This window comes from Rhinolophus hipposideros (assembly GCF_964194185.1).
Source record: "Rhinolophus hipposideros genome assembly, chromosome: 2".
In the NCBI taxonomy this organism is placed as follows: Eukaryota; Metazoa; Chordata; class Mammalia; order Chiroptera; family Rhinolophidae; genus Rhinolophus; species Rhinolophus hipposideros.
In genome coordinates, this window is record NC_138048.1 from 14,221,381 (window position 1) to 14,243,618 (window position 22,238).

At 35.2% G+C, this 22,238-nt stretch overlaps 1 protein-coding gene across 20 annotated transcripts in view; it reads left to right on the plus strand.

Annotated features, from left to right (window-relative positions):
* Positions 1–22,238, plus strand: part of ROBO2 (roundabout guidance receptor 2) — a 1,701,369-nt gene that overhangs the window by 1,526,703 nt on the left and 152,428 nt on the right. For all 20 annotated transcript variants that reach the window (XM_081063258.1, XM_081063255.1, XM_081063244.1 and 17 more), the window contains one exon: positions 5,025–5,163. In XM_081063258.1, coding sequence (XP_080919384.1) covers positions 5,025–5,163 — 139 coding nt within the window. The remainder of the gene's footprint in view (positions 1–5,024; positions 5,164–22,238) is intronic.

Below are 22,238 nucleotides of genomic sequence, written 5' to 3' on the forward strand. Positions count from 1 at the left end.
GACATTTTTATGGCTCTCTTCAAAGTTAAAAGGAGAAATTTGTTCACGGGGCATTTAATTGCCTTCATTGTCGCATGTAAATAAGAAACTTAAGGGGTATTATTTAACCACATGTTAGACTTATGGTATTTCATGTTAAATTAAATATTTTGCTTTCTGAATATTATTGACACAACTATAATGAAACTTGGCATTTGATTTTATAACAGCCACATACAAAGTTTTCCGGAATACCAATTTGGAAATCAGTATTGACCTGACTACTTGAGAGCTGTACTGGAAAGATGTGCTTTACAGAGTGCCACACTGCCTAACAGCACTAGTGTCTCAAGAGACATTAACCTTGTAAGCAAGTTATGCAGGTGATTCAAATCCAGCTCATCTCACATGAAAAAATGTTAATTGCATTGGCAAAGACATTGCCTCTGATCACTCCACGGCTATATAATTAGGGCCAGGCCATGCAGAGGGACTCTAATCTAATTGATAAGCTGTTAGCAAATAGCCCTTGAGATTTCTCACCCTGTTTTTCAATATGTGATCAGACATAAGGTGATAACATGGAAAAATCAGTGATCTTATTTTGATGTGCCTTAAAATTGTTTGCTCATTATTTGATAGTTCAAGATATTTCATATTTTTGTTAATTTTAATTGAGAGCTTCCTGGCATACAAACTCCATGGGGTATTAATGGGTATTGAATGTGATTATTTATAAATTCACTGGATGATTCTCTTCTCAACTTAACTTTCTAATCCTTCTAACTACGTTTCTTTGTAGTTAGATAAGGTAATTTTGACACAGCAATAAACCCCAAGACATTCCCATGTAATTTTTATAATTTACATTATAAAGTGCCTGAAAGGGGCGTGGCTTTGTATTTGGCTTACATTAATAGTAGAACCCACAAAGGCAAAACATTTAAAATACATTTATGCCTATACAACTTTAATCTTTAATATTCATGTTTCTGATTCCAAGATTTTCTGGAAATAAACTGGAAAACAGTTTTTACCAAAAAAAACAAACAAAACCAAAACATCATTTCCATTTAAATAAATCATAGGCAAACCTACAGTTTGTTAGCACATAGTTTTTTGTAGGCAGTTAAAATTCAAAATAGAAGGTAAGATGAGTATAATTAACAGAAAACGATTGGAATAATGAATAACAAAATTTAGAGATAATTGCTGTAATGTCCTATGGAAATGCTCAGAATAATACTTTAAAAGTTGTTACCAAATTCTAATATATTGGTAAATTTCAATGTTATTTTGTTAGAAAGCACATTCTAAGATACTCAGATATAATACCCATCTTCATGTGCCATGTTTAAGCAGATGACTTTCATCTGGGTTATTCCTTGTATTGTCCATTTTTTGTTTGTTTGTTTGTTTGTTTATCAATTGAATTACATTTTCCACCGTGAGCCAACATTTGGCTTCCAAAAATTCTGTACTCCATACTCTCCTGTGGTTATCCAGTTGCTAGGCAACTAGACTCTGCTTGAGGGCAGAAGGGAGTAAAGAAGGTTCACTGCGAAGTTTTCCACTCCTGCTAAGTTCATCAGAACAGCAGCAGAGGATTCTATATCTTGCTTCTTCTTGAAATTATAAATTAGGTGCTTCCACGTGTCTCCATATAAAACAGTGGGGCTTAGAACACGTATAATAACTGAAAATCCTTCAAGGATCCTGATGGTGTCCTCTAAAGAGATAACTTTAGTTTTGTGACATGTCTAAGGTGAAGTTTGCTCATATGAATTATACTTATATATTGAAATTTTATGGCTGGTCAAACTTTAAATGAAGCATATAAAAATTATTCCTGAAAATACTCATCTGTGTTTTAGCTAATCTCACATACTGTTATGTAATTTATAGTCAGCATCATACCATGAAAATTTTCCATATTAGATAGACATAGGTTGATAGCTTTAAACTGACTTACTCATATTTCAATGTATGAATTTGCCAGTTTATCCTAAAATCTCCCATTTTCCAAGACAGCCAGCATTGCTATAATGATCGTATGTAGTACTTCTGTTTTGTTGCATATCAAAGTTATTGTTCTGTATTGTTTGTATTGCTGTGTCTACAAGCAAGGGGTATGTTGGTTTATCTCTGATACTCACACTTTCTTTTTCTTATTGATTACTAATGTCAGCATTTCTACTTTGTTCCTGATTTTAATAGGCATGATTTTAGTATGCTACTTTTAAAAATAATTTGTACATTTAATTTATGACAAAATGTCTTCATCAGGCTTAAAAAAGTTTATTTTGATTCCTTCTTAATTTAGATTTGTGTAATCCAAGAGATTTTCTCTATCTACAAAAAGGATCAAACTTACTCTTCTTTTTCCCTCTATTATATTAATAGTCTCCTTTATCATATTAATTAAAATGTATTCGACTTGAAGTAACAGAAACCTGAGTAACAATGGTTTAAGCATAAGGGGTTCATTTTTCTCAAATCTACCATGTCTGTCATGCACACACACACACTCCATATCTATACTTTATCTACCAATGTGCTTCAATTTGCTAAATGGAAACTTGAGAATCTTTCTAGACTTTTCTTCTTCAGCATCCATCTCTGATTGACCTCTCAGTTCTGATACTCTTTATTCTGCCTCCTTTTCCATATCCCCAGAACCACTATATCAATCTAAGCTGAAATAATTTCTTACAATAGGTTGTTTGACCTAATTCACTGTTTCATGTTTCTCTTCTAATTTGTCTTTCACAGATCTGCCAATACAATGTTTTTCATATGCTTATTTAAAATGTTGCTTCCTTACTTAAAATCTTTCCGAAGTTCTCTATTGCCTTCGGGCCAGAACTCTCATTTCATGACATGGGGCACAAAGCCCTTCATGGTCTTGACTAGCTTTATCTCCCAAACTTTTCTGAGGAATCAAGCTGCTGGCTGTTCACATCATCAAGCTTGAAGCCGGGCACAGGATAAGTTGTATTAACATGTGCTGAATGAATGAATGGATGAGGGAAAGACTTCTCTCAGCTCACTCATCCATATGCCAGGTTGTAGTATAATATCCCCATTAGAATCAGATGGGCCAGAAAGGGTCTCCTGACAGATCATTTCTCAGTCTCACGTGATTATCAACAGTAACTTAGCTCTGTTTTAACAATGGATTATTGCAGCTTTTAGATGAATTGGTTGAACTCCCTCCACACCCCTCCCAGTGATGGCAAAGAAAAAGTCAATCCTGCATTCTATGCCAATGATTCATTTTTCACTATTAACATTCCAAGCACTCGTAAGGAGATATCGACACTATTGCCTATTTACTGCCCGAAACAATAGCTCAATATCAATTATGCCAGAATAAAAATAGTTGTTTTGGAGCACATAGTATCCATAGTTCAAAAGGAAAACACTAACTCCTTCCATCCAACATGCAGATTTCTTCTGTTGTGAACACACTTAGTTGCTAATTGATTCTACTTCCTAATATCTTTAGAAGCAGTCTTTGTTTGCCAAGTTTTTATGGATTGCTTCTAAATTCTGCATTAAAAAAAAAAAACCAACTTTTCATGATAATTTGCCTCCTTTGATGGGTTGGGATTTTGGGGTCTCAACGAATCAATTTAATACTTGAACATATGTAGATCTGTGTTTTTTTTAAAAAAATAATGCCTTCTGTTAACTTCACTATGGAGAGATGCAGTTGTCTTCCTTCTGAATACCAATGACGGTTAACTTTATTGCAATAAAATATAGCTCTGGTAACTTACACATTTGTTTTATAAATATGGATCTTTAGTCAATAAAATCATACACTTCCATTCTATACTCGACATATGTTATTTGAAATGATTTTTTTTTCAAGGTTTCTTGCTAAATATATTTCAGTTTTTGTGCCACTGTATTCACATTTTTAAATTGGGTTTGAAACTGAAGTTCTAAATGTCTAAATATGGCCATATGGCCAGATAAATTGTGTCAGCTCCCTATGGATTGCATCTTTCTTTTCCCTGATTTCTCTTCCTCATTCAATAAGCAACAATATTTTTGACTTGCCTATGATTTGGAAACATGCTAATAACAATTTAAATGGTAATTATTTATGCATCAGACAATTATCAGAAAAGAAAGAAACTAGACAAGGAATTGAGGTGTTTAGAGATATGTACAACTACTTTTTGTTGTATATTTCTCTTACATGATAAGATTCTATGGGCAGTCATTATTTTTCTCTAGCTTTATAGAGAGAGGTGTGAGAATGCAAATAAATTGTGCTAAGTACAGATTTACAACAAGGGAATAAAGTACAGAAACGTTAAAATAGAATGTTAGAGAAACAAATAAATGTAAAAATTAAATAAAGAAAACAATGGGCAAATATCTGGAAGACCTAGGAGAAGATAATTGAAAGTGGCCTTAGAAAATTATGTATGACAATAGTTAGCAGTAATTAATAGTGACAATGTGTTTCAAGAAAAAAATAAGATTGACAACTTTTGTATTAAGAAAAACAAAAATCAGGTAGCTTTTCATATATGAAGTGAAAACATTCATGGAAGTATTGGGTCCTTGTCAAATGATAGCTTAAGTGGAGAAATTTAGATAACACTTACTGTGAGAGCACAATACTTGTTTCTTGTTTTATATTTTCCATTAGTTTCAACTTTTAGTTTTTCCACTCTGAGTCATTGTAATAAACCTGTTTATTTCTTTCCTTATTATTTCTGTGGAATTCAGGTTCATATTTTATTTATGATAGGATCTATGATTTAGCTCAGTAATTCACTGAAGAATCAATTTAATATTTTTTTCCAAACAGTTCTATTGTTGTATTTAAAAACCATAGCTATTTCTGTATTCCAAAATATTTTATTTTATTCAATTATGTTGGATTTATAAAGCTCTATCAAGACATAGTTGACATACAGTTAATTATCTATGTACCAAAAATAAAACACATGTTTTATATGCCTTTTCCATAATGTACATAAAACAGGCACAAACTCATTTCATTTTTTTTTTTTTTTCGTAAGAACGACCCACATTTCTCAGGAGGCCAATTAACCAGGTGGTGCTGGAGGAAGAAGCTGTAGAATTTCGTTGTCAGGTCCAGGGAGATCCTCAACCAACTGTGCGGTGGAAAAAGGATGATGCAGACTTCCCAAGAGGAAGGTAAGAACATCATATGAATGGAAAAGTGTTACATAACCATTGAATAATTAGAAAAGAAAACATCCCGAGTTGCACCACCGAACACACTTATATCTTGGTATTGTTTTTCCACATATCATTTTTACATATGCAAGCCACATCTGCTGATTTATATACTGAAGTCCTGCAGACTTTTGGTGTCCCTTTTTCACTGAATTTACCCGTAAGTGCCTGATCCTCCACTCCTTCTATTATCCCCAAATATCAAGGATTCTTGAGATGATTTATTTATCATGGTCCCTTGTAGGTCTGCCATTCTAACACTGCTCAATTCTCGACTACCCATTCCAATTGCCTTCTTCCACTACTGCTCTGTTGCCATGACACTGCAATGCACACTAGATACTGTCTGCCTTCCTTTACTGCTCAGGGCGTCACTAACTAGGCTGCTGAATGTAGCTGACTTTAAGGTCCTGAGTTAAGGAGAGATCTTTTTCAACACAATACTAAAAAGACAGCAAGTAGTTGACATCATTATCTGCATCAGGGATTTTTGACTTAGGGACCTTCTGTGTCACTTTCTCACTTGCCATATCTTCATAGAGACTTTTTCCTCCATCTCTTTTATCTCATTCTTATCATCAAACCCCCAAACCCAATCTCTCAAACATCTAGGATAAGTCCAAAAATGTTTGTCATCTTTTATAAAAATAAATTCAAATTTTTGTTGTGTAAATTTTCCCAAAACCTTGCACTTTACAATCAAATAAATTTTTTGATTGTTTTTTCTCTATTTAATAAACAAGTCTAGCTTTAATATTTGTTTTGTCTTCTCCTAGTCCTACTTTCTGATACTACAGCCATCACATCTACTACAATCATAAAATTTTATTTCCTACTTTTTTCTAATTATTTCCTAAAAAAGAAACTTGTTTTCATTCAAATGACTGAAATTAAACATTCTTTCACTGAAGTCAATTGCCATTTATGTGCTTTCACTGGCACTGCTATCAATATGTTCCTGAATTTCTATATCCATTTCAAAATCTTAATTTATATATCCCTAGATCTATGATATTAAACTTTCTAATGTGACTTCTTGAAGCCTTACCAAGCCTTCTCAGTGAAGAAGCAAGTTAAAAAGCTTCCTCTATGTGTAATCAATACATTTCCTCTAATTTGAGAGCAATTCATGTATAATTTTAAGATGTTGATGTAAGATTTAGGAATAAGAGATTAATTATATAATAAAATGTATCCTAGTGTAGACACAGGTTACTTTTCAATTACTGGAAGTAAATATTCTTGCAATGCACCCCCCATCCCCGGGGGGTGGGGGGGAAACAATAAAAGAAAAAGAAAAAACAACAACAACCTTTCCCTTTGGAATAATTTTGGATTTGTAGAAAAGTTACAAAATGGTATAATGAATTCCCATATACTCTATACCTAGTTTCCCTATTGTTAACATTTTTCATTACTATAAAACTTTTTAAACTCCTAATGAACAAACACTCATGTATAATAATTAAAGTTTTTACATTATTTTTATTTCACCAGTTTTCCCATTAATGTCTTCCTTCTGTTCTAGGATCCAATCTAGGGTATTTATTTAGCTGGATATTAAATGTATTACATTTAGTTATTATGATTTTCTAGTCTCCTGTGGCCTATCACAGTTTCTCAGCCTTTCCTTGTTTTTATGATCTTGACGGTCTTAGGGGTACTAGCCAGGTATCCTAACGAATATTACCCAAAATTGGATTTGTCTAGTGTTTTGTCATGGTTAGACTGGATTTGTGGGATATTAGGTACAAAGCCACAGAGAATACCCTTTTCATTACATGATATCAGGGCTTATATGATACTGACACAACATACCTGGTGATCCTCCCTTTGTCATTATTAAACAATATCCAGTTGACAAGTTTCAAAAATAAAAAGTTGTGAGAGTGTATTGCATTTTAATGGGTCTATGCCTTTGAGTTAAGGTAAACTAAAACTTAAGCCCTGTTTGATTTGTTCCCAGATTGCTCTAGGTGCTAGGTCATAAACCTGACAAATTTAATTGCTACAATATTCTCCAGTCTTGCCAAGTTCATTTGCTACAAAGTTCAAATACATACAAATTGAACAACAAAAACTACATGTCTAGAATATGTGATATATAGGTCTTTAAAGATGAGGTTAAAAGTTTGAGAAATTCTACCTCTACTAAGCTTCCCTTAAAACATTTTCATAGGTTCAGCCTCTTGAGTTTTCTGTTACCGATACAATAATATTACAGTGCTTTGTGTGACCAGCTAAATATTTTTAAAGTATTAAGCAAATGGAAATGCTGTGTAAGCTTTAAATTGTATTTTAGAAAGGCTTAAAGCAAAGATCAGTGAAAAACAGAAATTGAGGTCAGTGTTTTTATCATGATAGGAGGCATATATTTGCTCTTGAATTCTCAATCTTGAAACGATATTTCAAAAAAGCTTATTCATTCTTAGATTTGGTTTCATTAGCATAAGCTTCACTTATGCGTAACGAGGTTGGAGAGAGACCTCTCTACTTGGTGAAGAATAACAGTACTGACTTTTAACCAACCATAGCCTAAATCAACAACATTGATTCTATTACATTATTTAGGTTTCAGACTAGGGAGATGGCCGTTGTTCTTGTGTAAGTAATTGTGTAGAGTGGTATGGAGGATGACATTTCTTTGGCGTAACATTTAATTCAATTTGAATAAGGTTTGTGTTGTGGTTCATGTTTAACACATTTATAGTAAAGCTTTGTAGGGCAGCTACATGCACTGTAATTAGCACGTAAGTAATATGTGACTATTTTTCTTTTGGAGACAAGAAAAGCTTTTCAATTCAAGTTTAAATGTATGAAATGCTGTGATAACTGTTTAAACCTTCAACACAGAAGGCAATATCTGTGCCAACCTTTCAGTAAACAGAGATAAATTAAGGGAGTATTTTTTTTTTCCTTTGCCATGAAAATATTTTTTAAGTAGTACCCATGTAATTCTTTCTTTGATTTAACTTTAAACTGCTAACCTTTATTAGTAACTATCTTTAATGAAATTACAACATACCTTCGGTGAGCTTATTAAAGACATTTTTTAATTATGTGAATGTTTTGGTGAGGTGAGAAAAATATCAGTTCCCAAGTCTAACAATGACCCTGATGCCCAACCAGGAAAATTTATTATTTGTGTGGACATTTTCCATATGACAAAGCAACACAATAGGAAGCAGCCTTTATTTCATGCACACTACTGTCAAAATATTAGTTACTTGCAGAAACTTCCAAAGATAGTACTATTTCAGAGTAAAAATTGTGGAAAGAAAAAAAGTCATTCCTTTTTTTTTTTTCAATGACTGTGCCAAGTATCAATATCTTTTTTCTAGAGGGTCTCAGTATAGATGTACTCAAATAACTCAACATAGACTCATCTATTAGTGAAAAGAATTGTATTCCCCAATATGAAAATACAGTGGGCAGGGGGAACAAAATGAGGGGATAAGAGGGATGACATTTTATAGTTCATAATGATTATGTTTTTTAGAAGCATAATGTTGTGTCTTTTTTGTTTGTTTGTTTTTTCTTAAAGCATAATTTAAATTATAGAAGATGTACTTTGGGATTTACCTATGTTCATTACATGGCTACTACATTTGTGATGCTCATTGCTAGTCTGTAAAAAAAAAGTCACTTTAAGCAAAGTAAACATATTGTTAATGATTCTTTATTTTTTATTTTATGTTAACAAGATTGGGTGATGTAGGAAAATATTTACATAATGAATACATTAAAGCAAGTCAAAATTGAAATAATCCTAGTTTCTTCATCGGGTACTACCTCTTTATTTCTCAAGCAAACTTGGAGCTTTTGCTAATACTCTGACGATGATCAAGTGCCTTCAGTACATCTTTTCACAAAATGTTTCATGTAATAGAAGTTGGCAGTATTCATAATAAGTGGTGTGATCTTATCCCTGTCTTATGCCATGTTCCATCATAACAGGGATGTTGTATTATTGTATATTATTGTTACACCAAAATAAAAAATACATATGTATACTGAAACTATATGAAAAATAGCATGCATTAATATAAAAAAAGAATATGATAAATGTATAACCAAATAAATAGAAATAAAATATACCAACACTACAATATTCTGTTCAATCTAATATTAAGGAGGAAATAAAAACATCCCTTCTCAGAATTTAGGTAAGAAATAGTGTGATTAATCTAATTGTGATTTCTTATTTGGGCTTGTCAGAACAGTTTGTATTTCAGTTAATCATTAGCAGTCTTTTAAAAGACTGTAAACAGAAGATTTAGCATACTTCATCAATCATATAATTTTCAGTATATCACCATTAGTTAGCTCCATGATATTTCTTATTTCATTTTTATTTTCTAAACTATCTTTAAAGTGACATGAACTTCCTTAATAAGAATCTGGAGTGCAGAAAGGAATGTTCATAATAGCTTGTCAGATAAAAAAGGAAATAAAATATGCCATTTACATTGTTATGTATGCCTGCAAATCCTGAGTGCAGTTGATGGTTTGCACCTAGTGGAAGTAATTCATGAATATTTCATAAAAATAGAGAAGGGATTAGAGAATAAGAGTTTCATGATATATAGTGCAGAATTCTATCAATTTTCCTGAAGCCACCAATAAATTCCTTTTTCTAAAGTGCAAGTCTATTTTAAGAGACTTTTTAGAGTTCTTAGTTCTATGAAATGTGAGATTCACATAAATACATGATTCCTTAAGAAAAGGAACTGAATAGAACCACTTAGAATTCTCTTTTTCGAGGCATTTTTACACTAAGTGGCTCTTTCCACTTAGCCCTGGAAAATGTTCTTGTGTTAATTGTTTGGAAGCTCCATTGTTTAGAGCCTGTGCTTCTGGGATGCAGAGATGCTGAACAGGTGCTCAGCTACCTGCTGAGGACATCGGCCTTCTTCACATACAGCGTGTGCTTCAAGGGCATGTGGTAATTTGGGCTCCTGATAAATAACCACACGATTAGGTTGGCTGGTCAAGATTGGGCAATTAAAATGTTTTTTGAGAAAGAAGGAAAAGAACTGAGAGCAGAAGAAAAGCGATATATATAAAACATTGTATGTGACACTTGAAAAGTAGATCCGTCTCTAAGATTCAGAAATAAAAAGAAAAGCATGAATGAATATTCTATGATTTTTCAGCTGTGCAGATGTCTTAGCCATTTCTATCCTGCAAAACAATTAGAATTGGATGGACACTACTGTGGTTTGTTTTTGTTTTTTTTTAATACATTTACCAATAGCATCAAGAATATTTAGGCCATTGGCAGAAATGTTGGACTTTAGCTTGTTTTGACGTTTTTTAATCATTTATCCGTTTAGTTATACCCCCATGTTCTGGAAATGATGTTTGACAAATTTCTCTACCACTAACGGGGAGTGTGACTTTGAAGAAGCTATTTAAGCTCTTTGTGTTTTACATCTTCCAGATATGGACCAGTGATGCGATGGGACTAATGATTAACCTATGCTTTGACTCATTTGTACAAGGTGAATAATTATGCCATCCTTTCTGACTCAGAGGGTTATTAAAATCATATAGCTAATTCACAGCACTGTAAACACTGTACAATGGATACATATAACAGGTGTCCCAGTTTTCTGAATTTAACTGACTGTGGTGGCACTTATTAGTTATACAGATATCTACTGTTATCTATATAAAATAATTAAGGCAGAAAAATACAGAGTTTATATTTTTAGGGATACTCTTTTTGTTTGGCCAATTGATTTCTAAAGAAATACATATAATATTGATTTAATAGATACCACTTTTGCTTTTAAATCACATAGATTTATTTATAAGTTTTATCAGCCAGTGTGCCAAGCTTTAGAGTTGCCACCCATTTTTCTACCTCTAGGAGATTGTACGTGGTCCAAATATTATATCCCAGCCTTCGTGCTATAAGAAGTCTGGCTTGGGACCTTCAAATTTCACACATTATACTGTATTGTTTTTCTGCTGGTAATTTTTATACTGCTGGTAATAAGAAAACCACCACTTTTAGAAGAACATTATGTAATGATAAAAGCAAGTGTTTCGGGAGGACTTACTATTTGCTAGGCATTCTTCTAAAAGATTTTCTCATATGTTAATTCCATTATTTTCAACAATAGTGTTCCAACACAATATTGTGATCATTTGAGGGATGTGGGAACAGAATCTTAAAGAAGTTTCCAAAATCATACAGTGATACGTTTTAAGTCCATGACTTGATTTATAATCTGTCCAACATGAAACCTGTATTTTAAACTAATGGGCTTCATTACTATGTGGTAATTAATTATGTATGGATATGAGCTACTTACATGTTTTATATTTAAGATAGAAATTTAGATAAGCAGTTAGAAATACTATATTATGGGTAATTTTATAGGAATACTATAATAGCATTGCTGTTTAGAGTAATTTTTAGACCAATTTCATGAGCCACATATAAGATGTCTCTGTGTTTTGAAAATCTAAATTTGGACCAGGTCAAGGTTACTGACTTGGAGGCTGAAGATATAGATTTTGTTTACAAACAGGATTAATTAGCAACTTTTAGAGCGATGCCAACATGGCAATTTTTCTGTGTTTTCATCAAGTAGGTGCTAATAGTTGCTCTTAACACAAACTGAATTGCCACCTAGGGTGGGGATTGCAAGTTGCTTTGTTCTGGGACTACATTGGCCCATCTGTTGAGAGTCTCAGCTCAGGAACAATGCAGGAACGACATCCAATTTGGGCTCTGGCCAGTGGTCAACTAACAAGCTGAGACACACTTGGAATAGGAAATGCCTTGAAGTCAAATATGCTTTGCTGTCCATGAACTGGCAGCTCCTGTGTTGTGTGTAGGCAGAGCCAAGACCAGGCGCCTGTGTGCAGAGCAAACTGATCTGCCTGAGTGCCACCTGTCATTGGCATGTGGGTATTGTCCCACACAGGAGCCACGGCAGGTGTGCTTCTTCCTTTAAAGCATGATATGTTCCAGCATTCATCTAGGCTGAGGTTGGACTAGGGTAACATTGCACCTTAGCTCAAATTGGAGGACAACCTAGAGCCTTACCAGGAGACAGTCACCATGTCACACCATATCCCACAGGTGGATATATTGAATATTTACCTTTGAAGACTGTCTGTCTTGTACCTAGATTTTTACTTTGACTATAAATGAAGTGTAAGGAAAGAAAAAGTTATAACTAACTGTATTAATACAAATCCTTGTCTTCATAAGACAATTTGTGGTTAGAATCACTTAGATGATTTTTAATCATCCTAGGGCTTTTTCTTAAGATATATTTCTGATTGATTTTTGTCGTCGGTGTTGTTATTCTTATCGTTGCATTGTAATGTGAGGCTGCAAGGTGAACTAGAATATGGGGGATCCACGTTCTTATCCCAGCTCTGTAAAAATCCATTGTGTTATTTAAAACAATTTACATGTCTGAGTACCAGAGTCCACATCTGCAAAATGTGTAAGCTGGATTGGATAGCTTTTATGGTGCCTTTAAATTATGAAATGGTATGAGTCTATGAATGGCAATAGCTCAAAACAATTTAAAAATTATGATAATACTTTTTTGTAGAAGTAGAAAAAAATTTTAATTCAAAATTATTTTTTAGTATTTTATTAATATAACATTGAATGCTTTTTTAGGCTTTATATGAAAAGTCTAGTACTGATTCAAAAGAGTTGTTTTTATTGCATTTTCCTTTCCTATAAATACAATATCAATAAATTATACTTTAGTGCTTACTCTATACCAGATATACTCTAGGCATTTAACATTAATACATTTATCCTTAGGACAACCCTATGATGTAAATACTATTATTATTCCCATATTACAAATGAGAAAAGTAAGACACAAAGAGGGTAAGTATGGCAAAGTTAGTCTCCTACTCAGGGACCTAGGATGTCTCATTCAAAGGTCTGGTAACCACTCAACCACTACCGAATTGTACTGGGTATGGATGGTTTATTCCATTCTTCATTTGGGATTGAAGATTAGGAAAAGACAGCTTAGTAATGCTTGCCCAAAAATGTTACTTCTTCTATCACATAGTCACGAAATACATTTGTGTAATAAAGTACATATTAAAGATTTTATAATCTTTATCATAGTGATACTTTCAGTAATATATAAATTTATTATATCAAATAAATAAGATTTCATCATTTTAAAAAATTAGCATTATTTTTTACTGCCCATTTAAACAAAGTTAAAAAAAGTTCTGTCTTTATCCTTATAGTATGTTTTAATTGAATGTATTCAGGTGTCCTTCTTCTTAACACTGTATCTGAAATAAAAATAAAGTCACTAGACACACATCAGAAGCTAAAGAAATGCTTGCTAAGAGAATTAAATAGTATAAGTTTATAAATCTAGAATTATGAACTCTTTCAGGGCATGATTATTTTTTCATCTTCGTTGCCTAACACACTCAGGGAAAGTGGAATTTACTCAGTGCTATTTTATATTTTCTTGATAATATTTGATTATCAACAATTCTATGGACAGTTAAGAATTTGCAGGCAGGACTGAGTTCCAGGCTTTATATTTTCTACCAATGTGGTGGAATTATTATTATTATTATTTTCATTTTTCTTATAACGGTTTTTCTGGAAAAGTTGGTGTTCAACCCAGCTGTTCAAGTCAACGAGTATGAACTGAAAGAGAAATGAAAACGAATTGAAATACCCAATATTACAATGATGTGATGAATGAGGGTTATTATCTTTGTTATTATGTGAAAGAGATACAACTCTCAAATATAAAAGAGAACAAATACTTTCGAAGCATTTTAAGAATATACCCCTCTCCACACAGTAGAATCAATTATTGGTGAAATCTACTTTAGCTGTTACATAGTGTTAACTCATTGGATCATCATTGTAAAAAGACATATTTAGAAGTGGAGGATTGTCTTTGGGGCACAGCGAAGATTTGCCAAGAATTAGAGTACTAAAAGTCCCTCTAAGAAGGTGGTTCATTATATAGACCTATGAGATAGACCTGTGACAAGATCTCAGTGTAGAAATTTTGCTAATCATTCTTATAAGCAAGGCTATTACAAAAGTTACTGTTATAGCTTTCAGCTAGTTTCATCAAATGTATAGGCATTTGGCACCTTTATAAAGAATACCTGATTGAGTGTTCTATGTCATTTCAATTCCTACAACAAATGGCATTTGTTGTAAAATGTTTGATGAAAATTATAATCATTCCATCATACCACAAGTAGCAGAAACAAAGAAGTCAATCAGGACTCTTACCTTTATTTGAAAGTTTTTATGTCTAGAGAGAATGAAAACATTCTATCCTCACCCTGAACTTAATTTGTAGTAAGGTGCCAATTCTCTCAAATGAATAATAAAAATCTCCAAAGTAGACTAATTAAATGCTGTATTTCAAGAATTACTTCAAAAATAATTATATATATTTACTGAAAATGTCTATGTGTTGACATTGCAACAAATTTTTTAAAAGATGACTTTGTTCTCAAGTATTTTAGTAGAGGGTATGAGGTGTATATATACCATTAATTATTACATAAGGCAAACTATATTAAAACTATGATATACAATACGCTTTAGGGTTTTAGAAAATAAAAGCTACTTCAGTCCCATATGACGCTAGATATGGGTCTGAAAGGGAAAATGGGACCCCCATAAGTGGAGCTGCAAAAAATAGAACCCCCCGTAAGTGGAGCTGCAAAGAAGACTATTCCAAGAGATGGAACCATATGAAAGCTTTGGTGGTGGAAACGGTAGGCCAATAGTTAGTGGTTCAGTTTGCCTGGGGTGTAATAGAGTGTCACTTGAAGGGGACAATGTTCGTTAAGGCTTTATTATGAAAGCCTCTAATTTCAAGTAAAGTGTTTACACTGAGCACACTATGAGATGAGGATTCACTGAGATGCGTTGAGTAGAACTACATCTTTGTCTCTACATTTAGAAAACTGATTGTCATATTTGTGTAGGGGAGCCTGGAGTAGAAAAGTTTGGAGGTATGTATGTGTAATAGGAAGTTGTTTTAAAGTTCGTTAAGGGAATTACATTTGAATATTTCCTGTGAATATGCAAACATGCATAGTAATTTATTACCTTTGCCCCTTATATGACCATTTTTTAAAAAACTATAGTTGACATTCAATATTATCTTATATTAGTTTCAAGTGTACAGTGTAGTGGTTAGACATTTATATAATTTATGAAGTGATCCCCTGATAGGTCTAGTACCCATCTGACACTATACATAGGTTTTGTTTGTTTGTTTGTTTGTTTGTTTGTTTTTAAAGATTTTATTAGGGAAGGGGAACAGGACTTTATTGGGAAACAGTGTGTACTTCTAGGATTTCTTTTTATTCCAAGTCAAGCTGTTGTCAGTTCAATCTTAGTTGTGGAGGGTGCTGTTCAGCTTCAAGTTGTTGTCCTTTCAGTCTTAGTTGTGGAGGGCGCAGCTCAGCTCCAGGTCCAGTTGCCGTTGCCAGTTGCAGGGGGTGCAGCCCACCATTCCTTGTGCGAGTCCAACCGGCAACCTTGTGGTTGAGAGGGTACGCTCCAACCAACTTAACCATGCGGGAGCTCAGCTGCAGCTCAGCTTAAAGTGCCGCGTTCAATCATAGTTGCAGGGGACAGAGCCCACCATCCCTTGCAGGACTCGAGTTGTTGAACCCGCAACATTGTGAGAGCCCACTGGCCATGTGGGAATCAAAGTGGCAGCCTTCGGAGTTAGGAGCACGGAGCTCCAACTGCCTGAGTCACCGGGCCAACCCCAATAGATAGTTTTTACAATATTATTGGGTATATTCCCCATACTGTACTTTACATCCCTTTGACTATTTTGTATCTATGACTTTACATTTCTACATCCTTTCACCATTCTTACTCAGCCCCGTAACCCCCGTCCCGTCTAGTAACCATCAGTTTTGCTCTGTATCTATGAGTCTGTTTCTGTTTTGTTTATTTATTTTGTTCTTTAGATCTCAATGTGACATCATATGTTATTTGTCTTTTTCAGTCTGACTTATTTCACTTTAGATCCATTCGTGTTGTCACAAATGACAAGATTTCATTCCTTTTTATGGCAGAGTAACATACCATTGCATACGAGAGGTGCCAAAAAAATATTTGCACATGACTTGTATAAATATTTTATTATTGGTATACAGAGAATGTCAAAAAAAGTGTACACATTTTAAGAAAGGAAAAAACTGTATTAATATTGTAATATTCAATACCCTGTTTCCCCAAAAATAAGACCTAGCTGGACAATCAGCTCTAATGTGTTTTCTGGAGCAAAAATTAATATAAAACCGGATATTATATTATATTATATTATATTATATAGCCCGGCCTTATATTATAGTAAAATAAGACCAGGTCTTATATTAACTTTTGCTCTAAAAGATGCATTAGAGCTAATTGTCCAGCTAGGTCTTATTTTCGGGGAAACACGGTATGTATCGATAACAAAAGATTAATATAAGTCATGTTTGACTTCTGCAATTACAAGAGATGCTCTAAGTGGTTACCATCAGTGTCCAGACACTTCTGATTACGGTGAACTATTGCTTGAGCAACATTGACCAAAGTGTCCACTTTTTTTGGCACCCTCGGTATATTATTACAATTTTAATACAGTTTTTTTCTTTTAAAAAATGTGTATATATTTTTATTGGCACCCTCTGTATATGTACCACATCTGTTTTATCCAATCTTCTCGGTTGTTTCCATATCTTGTCTGTTGTAAATTGCACTGCAGTGAACATAGGAATGCATATATCTTTTTAAATTAGTGTTTTAGATTTCTTTGGATAAATATCGAGAAGTGGAATTGCTGGGTCATAAGGTAGTCCTATTTTTAGTTTTTTGAGGAACCTCCATAGTGGCTGCCCCAATTTGCAACCCCATCAACAGTGCACAAGGGTTCCCTTTTCTCCACATCCTCGCCAACACTTGTTGTTTGTTGATTTATTGATGATGGCTATTTTGACATGTATGAGGAGATATCTCATTGTGGTTTTTATTTGAATTTTTCAGATGATTAGTGACATTGAGCATATTTTCATATGTCTATTATCCATCTGTGTGTCCTCTTTAGAGAAATGCCTATTCAGGTCCTCTGCCCATTTTTAAATTAGATTGTTTGTTTTTTTGGTGTTGAATTTTATGATCTTTATAATTTTGGATATTAATCCCTTATCAGATGTAGCATTGGCAAATATCTTCTCCCATTCAGTAGTATGTCCTTTTGTTTTGTTGATGGTTTCCTTTGCTGTGCAAAAACTTTTTAGCTTGATGTTGTCCCATTTGTTTATTTTTTCAGTTTGTTTCCCTTGTCCAAGGAGGTATACCAGTAAAAATATTACTAAGGGTGATGTCTGCCAGTTTACTGCCTGTGTTTTCTACTAGGATTTTCATGGTTTTTGTTCTTACATTCAAGTCTTTAATCCATTTTGAGTTTATTTTTGTATATGGAGTAAAATGGTGGTCCAGTCTCATTTGTTTGCATGTATCTGTCCAGTTTTCTCAGCACAATTTATTGAATAGACTGTCTTTACCCCAATGTATATTCCTTCTTCCTTTGTCACATATTATGTGACCACATGGGCACGGATTTATTTCTGGGCCATTGTGGTCACAGAAGATGTTTGAATGATTAAAATCTTCCCAAATTTATTGAAACTTGTTTTATGGCCTAACATGTGGTCTGTCTTGGAAAATGTTCCATGTGTATTGAAAAGAATGTATATTCTCCTGCTTTGGGGCTTAATGCTCTAAAAATACCATTTAAATCCATCTGGTCTAGTGTGTCATTTAAGGCCACTGTTTCCTTGTTGATTTTCTGTCTGGAAGATCCGTCTGTTGGTTTTCATGGAGTGTTGAAGTCTGCCTTTATGTTCATCAATATTTGTTTTATGTATTTAGATGCTCCTATGTTGGGTGCAGAGATGGTTACTAGGGTGATGTCCTCTTGTTGGATTGATCACTTTATTATTATGCAATGTCTTTCTTTGTCTCTTGTTACAGTTTTCATTTTAAAGTCTATTTTATCTGACATATGTATTGCTACCCCAGTTTTTTTTTTCATTTTCATTTCCATTTGTATGATTTTTTTTTTTTTTATCCCTTTACTTTCAGTTTATGTGTGTCTTTTGATCTGAGGTGGGTCTCTCGTAGACAGCACATATATGGGTCTTGTTTGCTTATACATTCAGGTACCCAATGTCTTTTGATTGGAGCATTTAATCCATTTGAAGTGATTACTGATAGGTACATAGCTATTGCCATTTTATTATTCATGTTTTTAACCTTCTTTTGTTTGATTCTACCCTACTTCTTAGAGAACTCCCTTTAGCATTTCCTGTAATACTGGCTTGGTGGTAATAAATTCCTTTAGCTTTTTCTCTCCTGGGAAGCTCTTTATCTCTCCTTTCATTTTAAATGATAGCCTTGCTGATTAGAGTAATCTTGGTTGTATGTCATTGCTTTTCCTCACTTTGAATTTTCCCTGCCACTCCTTTCTGTCCTGCAAAGTTTCAGTTGAAAAATCAGCTGACAGTCTTATGGGGGCTCCCTTGTAAATTACTAGTTGTCTTTCTGTTGCTGCTTTTAGGATTCTCTCTTGCTTTTAAACTTTGCCATTCTAATTATAATGGGCTTTGGTGTGGGTCTGTTAGGGTTCATCTTGTTTGGGACTCTCTGTTCTTCCTGGGCTTAAGTTCCTCTAAGCATTCTTATAACCAGTGTTTTAAACTCTGTCTCTGGTAGGATGGTTGTCTCTATTTCATTTAGTTCTTTTTATTGAGTTTCCTCCTGTTATTTTATTTGGGACATGTTTCTTTGTTTCCTCATTCTGGCTACCTGTCTGTATTTGCTTTTATGTATTAGGTAGATTTGCTATGACTTTTAGTCTTTGCTGTAATAGGTGTCCTGTGTGGTCCAGTGGCACAATCTCCCTGATTACCTGTGTGTGTGTGTTCCAGGAGTTCCCCTTGTGTGTGATGTGTATATTCTTCTGTTGTTGTTGAGCCTTGATTGCTTTTGGCAATCACATCAATGGGTGATATTGACTCTCAGGGTGACTGGTTGTGAGGTTTGGCTACATCACAGTGTATGATCCCTCAGAGGCGGATTCACCCGAGCAGGCTCTTGTGCCTTTTGAAACCACCCACTTATGGGGCTAACCAGGTAGTGCTTTGGTGTGGTCTGAGGCTGGCCTCTGTGTGTATTGTTTCTGGTGCCTCTTTAGAGGGGCTCTCATCCAGGCCAATTTCAGCCTTGGCTGTGATCGGCTTGGGGCTACCTGCTGGAGCTACAAAGCTATGTGCTGTTGGTTGCTGCCTGTGCTGGCCCTTAGGGTGTATTCAGATGGCCTTGCTGTGAACTGAGGCTGGCTGCCACTACTATTGGGCTTGGGACAGCTTAGCAAAAGGCCCAGGGCCCCCTTAGGCCTGATGGTACCAGCAGGTTGCTCGTGAGGCTCAGTCACTGAAAGTGCCTCCTTAGGTGTGCAGGTTGGTTGACCTGGTGTTGACAGTGTCCCCTGCAATGCAGATCTAGCTGGGCAAGGCAGGGTCCTAGGGAGTTATGGGGTGTGGACTGTGGTGTTTGCAAAGTTAGTGCAGATTCAGTTCTTGCACCAGTTTCAGTTCTTGCTCCAGATTCAGTTCTTGTAGCCAGCAATCGCCTGCCTCGGGCCTGGAAAACCCTGAGAGCTGCCAAGAAAGTCTATAGTGAGCTCAGGCCCACTCCCATGATCGAAAGTTTTCCAGCCTGCTACAAACTGCTTGCTGCTGTTAACCCCTCCACACCCACCCGCCCACCCACCCACAGCCTGAGGAGCAGGGCTGACTACCCAGGAGCTGAGAGTATCCTGGCAAATGCCACACCAGCTGTGCAAGGTGAGATTTTTACCAGACAAATGTGGTCTTAGATTAGGCTCTGCTATGGGGAACAGGTCAACACAGGAGATATGAAACCCTCTGTAGGCTACACATAAGACTGGACCCACACAGAAATAATGGCAGCTATCACTCTAGCTCTCATCCTGAGGCCACACAACTCAGTCTTTCCCTGGGTGTGTCTAGTACAGGGGTGTCCATATTGCGGCCCTCTGACCAACTGTAGCCCACGATCCATTTTTTATTGGCCCACAGCAAATTCCAAAAATATTTTTAGTTTACTTAAATAAACCAGGGGAGGCAATACGTACTTCACCTCAAGTGAGTGGCCCAGCTCTTTGTGTATTTTACCGAATATGGCCCTTGGTGAAAAATGTTGAAAAAAGTTTGGACACCCCTGGTCTAGTACCTCTTGTTTTCACTCCAGCTTGGAGCCCAGGATGAGTGCTTGCAAGAGAGTGAGTGTGTGTATGGGCCATTTAGGAGGACTTCTGGGTCTCTAGCTGCCCTCTGTCCCACTGAGATAGTTAGATGGAATCCTCACTGATTTTTATTGCCAAATGTTGTGGGGACTCCTTTTCCTGGCACAGGATTCCTGGTTTGGGGAGCCCAGTGTGGGGCTGGGAACTCTCATTCTTCAAGGGGAACCTCCCCTTTCAAAGTGTCCCTCCCAGTACTCAACCACTACCGGTGGATTTGGGGTCAGCCCATTTTCCATCTCCGCCCCTCTTATTAGTCTTGATGTGGCCTCTTCTTTATATCCTTAGTTATAGGGGTTTTCTTTGGCTAGTCTTCAGATGATTCACAAGGGTGATCATTCTATAATTTAGTTGTAAATCCAATGTGTTCATAGGAGGTGACAAACACAGTATTTACCTGTACTGCCATCTTGGGTTTCCTCTGGCTAATTTCTTTGCTTTTTTTTTTTTTTTTTTTTTTTTTTATTTCCATGTAACTAAGAGGAAATAGTGCTGATCACATTATTATTGTAATGATTTATTTCTCTATCTCCTCAGCTACCTTTGCCATATTTATCTTCAATATCAAGCCCTCTATCTGATATGAGTTGCTCACCAGACATATATTTAGGGCTGTGATTCTCATCTGGGGTTAATTTTGCTACTTCCATTCCCAGAAGGAATTTGGCAAAGTCTGGAGATATTTCTGATTGCCACATTTGGGGATTAGATGCTACTGTCACCTAGTGCAAAGAGGCTAAGAATGCTGTGAAACATCCTACTATGCACAGGACAACCCCCACAGCAAAGAATGATCTGTCCCCAAATGTCAACAGTGCTCAGGTCGAGAAATCCTGATTTAGTGGAAAAGAGGAACCTGGGTATCACTTACTTAAATGCAATTTCGTCTAATTTTTATTTTTGTTTTTAATGTTAGGGCAAAAATAACAAAATATAGTTGAAAGAAACAGATTTCAAAGATAATAATCTTGTTTTTTTGCCTTAGCTATGAGGGTATACCAGTTAGATGGACAAATAATACCATGATTGGAGCTGACATAATTATGATATCATTGAACACACAAAAAAGGCCCTTTGTTTCACTAATGACTAGAGATCAATGTATATTTTTGCACATTTTTCTGGAATCTCTGAGGCTAGGGATTTTCTTTATATTCCTTGCTCATGAAATAGTTGCCAAATTGATAAAACTAGTTAAGAATAGCTAAATGAGAGAAGTGTCTGAACGTTCATTTTCGAATAGACCTACCAGCCCACAAGGTATGTGGCACATGTAATGATGACAAGTGCTCCTCCGTAGCTGTGTTGAATTTCAAAATTATTCCATAAGCACATTTCACTAGGAGGTTTCTGTGGGCAGAAGGGCAAAAAGAGAGAGCTTTTTGAGTCTTCCATATCACAGTCCAGACTGAACGTCCCACTGAAAACGCAGCCTCCCTGCCCCACCCCAGTAACCAGAGAGTGCTCTCTTTGAACACCATTGAAGGAGACAAAGTTTGTCCAGCAAAGACCACAAGTCTGCTGAGTAGATGGCATGTTCAAAATACATTTTACCCTGAACTTACAGTCCCTTATTATATTGCACAGAGTTCATTCCTGACTCAAAAGAGTGCGAGAAGAATCGGTGTTGCCTGTCAAAAGTCTGGT